At 36.9% G+C, this 6,449-nt stretch overlaps 1 protein-coding gene and 1 long non-coding RNA gene across 8 annotated transcripts in view; one reads left to right on the top strand and one right to left on the bottom strand.

Annotated features, from left to right (window-relative positions):
* Itsn2 (intersectin 2) overlaps positions 1-6,449 on the bottom strand; it is a 122,567-nt gene that overhangs the window by 74,868 nt on the left and 41,250 nt on the right. For 6 of the 7 annotated variants that reach the window (XM_031356653.1, XM_031356651.1, XM_031356650.1 and 3 more), the window contains exons 15-16: positions 5,884-5,971; positions 2,992-3,131 (exon numbers count right to left, since the gene is read on the bottom strand). In XM_031356653.1, the coding sequence (XP_031212513.1) occupies positions 2,992-3,131; positions 5,884-5,971 (228 nt within the window). Of the gene's footprint in view, positions 1-1,794; positions 1,876-2,991; positions 3,132-5,883; positions 5,972-6,449 lie in introns of all 7 variants that reach the window. The other variant, XM_031356656.1, reaches the window with a different exon arrangement.
* LOC116080296 overlaps positions 1-6,449 on the top strand; it is a 93,592-nt gene that overhangs the window by 48,106 nt on the left and 39,037 nt on the right. The gene's annotated exons all lie outside the window — the stretch shown is intronic.

Here is a 6,449-nt window from a genome sequence, read left to right as displayed (position 1 = left end):
ATATATATATATATGTGTATATATATATATGTATGTATATATGTAGACCAGAGTTTAACATCAGATGTATTCCATCCTATTTTTCAATGTTTTTTATTTATTCTTTGAGAATTTCAATGTGTTGTGATCATATTCATCCTCTTCCCCTAACTCCCTACCCACCCAAGTTCATATTCTCTTTCTCTTTTAAAAACAAAGAAAACAAACAACCCTATGTAGTCAGGTTTGTGTTGGCTGACTTACTCTTAGGCATAGGGCCTGCCCTGTGCCCTGGAGTATGGTAGACATAGCATCCGTTTTATTTTTTGAGACAAGGTCCCTTAACTTCTAGTCTCCCTAGGAGTGGGATTTCAGGTGGGTGTGCCTCATCTGGTTTTGTTACACAGGCACTTTGCATGGTGAACATGTAAGCAGGGCCTGTGATCTATAATTATCATACTTAGTATAATCAGCCCCCATCCTTCCTCTCATATCCCCTGTCCCTTCATTTAACATCTCTCAGCCTCATGCCTTCTATTCTCATCAGAGTGCCTCAGAAGCAGTCAACAGTCTCCATTCCCACCCACTGCTGACCCACTGCACCCAGCTTCTGCTTACTCTGCAACTGAGATGGTACTTCCAGAGGAGTCCTCAGAGGACCCTGCTGCAGGAGTCAATGGAAGTCTTCAGCACTGTTAAGTGATCCCTCTGTATCACCTTACAGCAATGACTGTATAGGCTTCTTTTCCTGCTTTGTGTAACCAGTCAATTTCCTAGCCACTGACTAACAGATTTCACACCCCTGTAGTGTTCAAAATTGCCTCTGATGAAAGTATCAATAAGCAGTGAAAAACTAGAAGGCAGGAAGCAGAAGGAAGAAAGTAAAGCAAGACAGAGTAGTCTGCTGGCCTGTAGAGCATCAATGCTAACTGGAAGAATCAGATTATTCTACGATGAGTGCAGTCCACAAATCTGCACTGACACACTTTACAATGAAGAAACTCACACTTTAGTCTCTATATGATCTGTAGCAAAATTCTAAGAACAGATAACCTGATCAGTCATGCTTTAACATTTGGGAACCTGCTGCTACTACCTTTTGCAGTCTGCCCTATCTTTCGAAAGAGTAGAGGTATAATTACTGTGGGATATATAAGGAACTGCCAATTGCACTCATTTTAGCACTGAGTAGTTGGGTAGGCAAATATTTAATATCAATCACCTGTCTTTAAGCTACATTAAAGGAGGACTTCATTGAATATTTTGAATAGTCTGTGTATTTAAGGACACAGCAAAACATATGATTTACACATACTAATTTTTATCTCAAGTGTAAGTACATCAAAATACAAGGCCTGGCAAGTAATGATACCTTGTATTACTGATTTTTTACATTTTTCCTTACATTCAAATTAGGACACAGCCTGGTACACACAAGGCATGACCCTACCCCAGATTAAAGGAAGTAGAAACGTAAGTAATGGCTTTAAGGGACATGGGTGATTTACTCTTCAGATTCCCTAGGTTTTCTCCTCAACACCACATTAGGTAACCCAATCCACAGGGATAATGTAAGGGAACTAGCTGGATTGTTCATGAAGGAGGACCTGTGGACAGCTTTCCTAATTTCTGGCATTAGACTCAAACAGGCATTTAGACAGCAGAAGCATATTAGAGGAAACAGAAGGAAAAAAAGGTTTTATTGTATACGTTATTCCAAACAAAGATAATCAGATAAAGGCAAAGAATAGTCCAGTTTAAAAAAGAAAACAGTAAAGTAACTTAAAAAAAGGAAGCTAGATATTAGAAAATAACCTTAAGTAAGAGGAAGAGGTTGTTGAGACAGCTTAGCAGAGACAAAAGGCACTGAAGAACAGAGTCATCCATATTCCCACACTGTAAGATAAGGCAGACAAAAGGCCAATTAAACTATGTACAGATTGTAAAAAGAATCTAAGGAAGATAACTGGGCTGGCTTGTTTGACCAATGATCACGTTTTAATTTTTCTAAAGAATATATTTTTGTGTAAAGTACATTATCAGCATTATTTACCTCAATTTTATGTCAACTGAAGCCACCATGATGTTTTTTATTTTTATCATACTGTTTATTTCATAGTTGTTGCGTATGTTACTCTAGTAAGTCAGCAGGATAAAAAAACATGAAAATAGCTTTCTTAAAGAATTACTACATAAAACTGTATGCTCTGATAACTTTTATGAATAATGAGCAAAGGGTGAACTGAGACTACTCCCAAATTTGAATGAAACCTCAAAATCTAACTAACATTTTCTCATTCATATGGCTTCAGTATCCAATTACCACCGTCCTGTAAAAAACAGTGCAGTACGCCTGGGCATCTGCTCTGCCGCAGTGGCAAACAGTAAATCAAGGAATCATGAACTTTACTTTTCATATGAAATTTATGGTCTCAGATTCACTTTAGATTTCACTAAGCACTGTATTATTTCTTAAAGGTTAATTATATTAGAACAAAGAGACAAACAAAAAAAAAAGAGAGAGAATTTAATGTGTTAGAAGACCTACTATCAGAGCGATTTGGAAATGCCCGGTTCACCCCTCCAACCATCCTGAGACAGGCTCTCACGTGGTCCGGTTGGCCTTAAACACTCTGGGCTGCTGAGGAATGCCTTGAATTCTGATCCTTTTGTGTCAGCCTCCCAACTTCTAGGATTTACAGTGTGCAGCACCATGACCAGTCTGTTTGCTACTTTAGAGTGTAGCTGACATTACTTCTGAAGTGCTGGCAATGGCAGCTGTTTTTGAGATGCACAGATGCCAATAAAAAGAGCATACAGTCATCAAACCCTTGAAACTCTGGGGAAAATATTTGTCTCATGACACAATATTTACTAAACTTCAGAGAACATCAAAAACAATACTATGATTCTAGTAGTTGAAGTGGTAATAAGCAGTAATGAAAATGTAACACATGTAGCTCTTATAGCAAGAAGCAGCTATAAAGCATGAAGATAATAGGAGATAAATACCTTTAGTTGATTGTTAAATGAATCCATTTCTGAAAGCTTAGATGCAGTTTCTTTTTCAAGAGCATCTAATTGTTCTTTGAGTCTTTGGCATAATTCTTCCTTTTCTAATGACTTTTTATGAAATAAACTGATCCCTGAATCTGAGGTATAAAAATATCAAGTCAGTTCACATTTGGCAAATATTCATGTCATTTCCTGTCTGGTCAAAATGATGTAACTAAAGAGATACAAAAGGTAATATAATACAGAGACAATATTCTTTTATTTCCAAATAATACCTTGTAAAGGTCCTCAAAGGAAATGGATATAAATATTAGTTCTGTACTAAAGATTAGAACTTAAAAAACTCCACATCAGAAAAGGTGTTTGACCAAACACAAAAGGCATGCTACCATTTAGCTCATTAAGTGAGGTGAATCTAAATCCATGGCCTAAAGTATGTAAGTGCTCAGTTACCAGGATGTGCTCTTAAAGGACCTTCGTACATACTTATAATGATCTCAAGAACAGAGAGCTACTCACAGCAAGGACCCAGTAAGCATTAATAACAGGATTACTTAATAACACATTTTAAGAGGTAAAGACAGAGGGTTTCACTGTACATGATTTTTTAAAAAAAATTATACAAGGATGGAGGATAGAGAAACTAGGTATAAGAGTATTTTTTATTAAAATGAAATAGTAAAATTTCTATCTAAATTCATAACCTAAAATTTTATATTTTTAGAGTACAAAAATCAAGTATAGAATTTGAATAAAATTAAACAAATGGAATAAAAAGCTAAGTCCTCCTACATCTGAAACCCTAACTTCTCCTTTTAAACATTTGTTATGAATGAATGAATGAATGAATACATACTTAAGATATATGTATATTCATTCAACTTTTACTTAACAGACTCATAACATCTATGGCGTTCTGTAACATGCATACATTTATTTACTTATTTAAATTTTGCTGATGGGGCTGGAGAGATGGCTCGGCAGGTAAGAGCACTAACTGTTCTTCCGAAGGTCCTGAGTTCAAATCCCAGCAACCAAATGGTGGCTCACAGCCACCTGTAATGAGATCTGATGCTCTCTTCTGGTGTGTCTGAAGACAGCTACAGCGTACTTATTTGTAATAACAAGTAGATCTTTGGGCCGAAGCGAGCGGGGCCGACCAGAGCAAGTGGGGCCAACCAGCAGTGTAGGTCCTAAATACAATTCCCAAAAAGGCAGTGGAGGTCCTAAATACAATTCCCAACAACTACATGAAGGCTCACAACCATCTGTACAGGTACAGTGTACTCATATACATAATAAATAAATCTTTAAAAAAAATTGGTGATAGTAGAGATTGAAACAGGGCTTTGCACACACATGCAAGGTGAGTACTCTATCACAGAGCCACAAACCCAGTCTTCAGTTATTTTAAAATTTAATAATATATTTTATCAAATAGGACATGTAGATCTAGTTCCTTTTCCATAGCAGCATACACTATGCCTGTTCCATTTAAAATTAACTAACCCTTTCTATGGTAAGCAGGGTTCTACTCTGTTTTTTGGTGCTCAACTTGCACACACATTGATTTCCTCTACCTGCTTTCCTATTGGCGAACATCTGTCTCCACCCTGTTGAGCAGATGTTACAGTGGGCATGGAATTGCACATGCCTTTGTGACAGTGGTTTACTTCTTTCAGATCCACACTCAGATGTGAGCCATACAATAGTTGAACTTTTCCTTCTGTAAAGATCTGCCTTACTCTCCCTATAACCTGTGCTGATGTGCCTTCCCACAGTGCTGTGCCAGATCTTCCTTTACTCTCACTAACATGTACCTTAAGTTTCTGTAACGTCTATCCTAACTGGTATGGGGGATGATTCAGTGACTAGCAATAGTGATCACCTTTCAAATACTAGTGATCTTTTTCCCTTTAGGGAGAAATGTTAATTTAAGTCTTCTTTCAATTTTAAATTGGACTATGTAGGGCTTTTCTGTTTATTCTGGAGATTGGGAAGGGGGCCCACATATATTCTTTATATATTTTGGATATCAAACTCCTAACAGATATATGGTTGACACATTTTTCTCTCAATCTCTGGGTCACTTTTCATCTTGGTTGTACAGAAACCTTTTAGTTTGGTATAAAATGATTTATTTCATATTCCCTGTCTTATTTCTATGATAATTTATTATTTCTACTTTTATATGTTTTGTGAGATTTAAAAACTGTTAATGGGGCTGAAGTGATGGCTGAAGTGATGGCTGAGTGGTTAAGAGTTTTGGCTGCACTTCCAGACATCTGGGGTTTAATTCCTAGCATCCCCATGGTGGCTCACAGCTGTATGTAACCCCAACTGCAGCAGATCCAATGCCGTCTTCTGGCCACTTCAGGCATTGCATAAGTCTAGTACCCAGACATATATGCAGACAAAGCACCCAATCACATAAAAAAAATTTTAAAAAGCCTGCTAAGCCCAACAAGAGGACATGAGTTGGAGGTGAGATGGGGTGTAGGGGTGGATCTGAGAGGAGTTAGAGGGAGAAGTGGGAGTAAATATAAACCGAATACCTTGTATGAAATTCTCAAAGAATTCATAAAAATATTTTATTAAAATTCTTGCAAAAGATGTCATGGTACTTTTGTCTGTTCTCTTTTGGGAGAGTTTTAAAACATATCTTACATTTAGGTTTTAATCTATCTTTGTTGTTGCTGGTTTTGAGACAGGGTCTTATTCTTTAGCCTAGGCTGACAAGGACTGTGCTAAACAGCCCAGCTGACCTCAGGTTCCTAACAATCGTAACTTATGAGCAAAATATTATTTTAAGAGAATAATGCCATTTTAGAAATAATAATATATTAAAAATTGTTTACAAAAGAAATAAAACAAAATGTAGAGTCTTACCAGGTGTATTACTGAGCTGCATGTTTTTAATTCTTTCATTTAATAATTGCTTCTCAGGTACCAGATAGATAAGCTTATTTTGATATTCCTTTTCAAAAGAAAGTTAGAATCTGATTAAAACCAATATAATTTCCAAGAATTTTTTGAAAACTTTAAAACATGATTTAATCTCTTTTACACAGAATAGAAACACTACATGGTTGCTGTATAGAATTATATAGGATATAAAAAGAAAATATTTAATCAAATACAGGAATGGCTGGCTGAAATTTAAAGATCATCAAAAATGCCTTCATAATGAGTGCCTAGAGACGGAAAGTTTCTGCACTGTACTGGATGACAGTTGTCAAGGACTGAGAAGGGCGCTTATGTACTAGGCAGCACATGTAAACAGGCCACAGCACTCCATAACGAATATGTACATCAAAGAGGGACTCAACTCTCAGGGAGAAATAGGGAGGCATTTCAAACCACATAAGAAATGACTTTGCGAGCCGAGCGGTGGTGGCGCATGCCTTTAATCCCAGCACTTGGGAGGCAGAGACAGGCGGATTTCTGAGTTCAAG

Source organism: Mastomys coucha, unplaced genomic scaffold (assembly GCF_008632895.1).
Source record: "Mastomys coucha isolate ucsf_1 unplaced genomic scaffold, UCSF_Mcou_1 pScaffold6, whole genome shotgun sequence".
Taxonomy (NCBI): Eukaryota; Metazoa; Chordata; class Mammalia; order Rodentia; family Muridae; genus Mastomys; species Mastomys coucha.
Note: the sequence above shows the minus strand (reverse complement) of the source record. Positions and strands in the feature narration are given on the sequence as shown.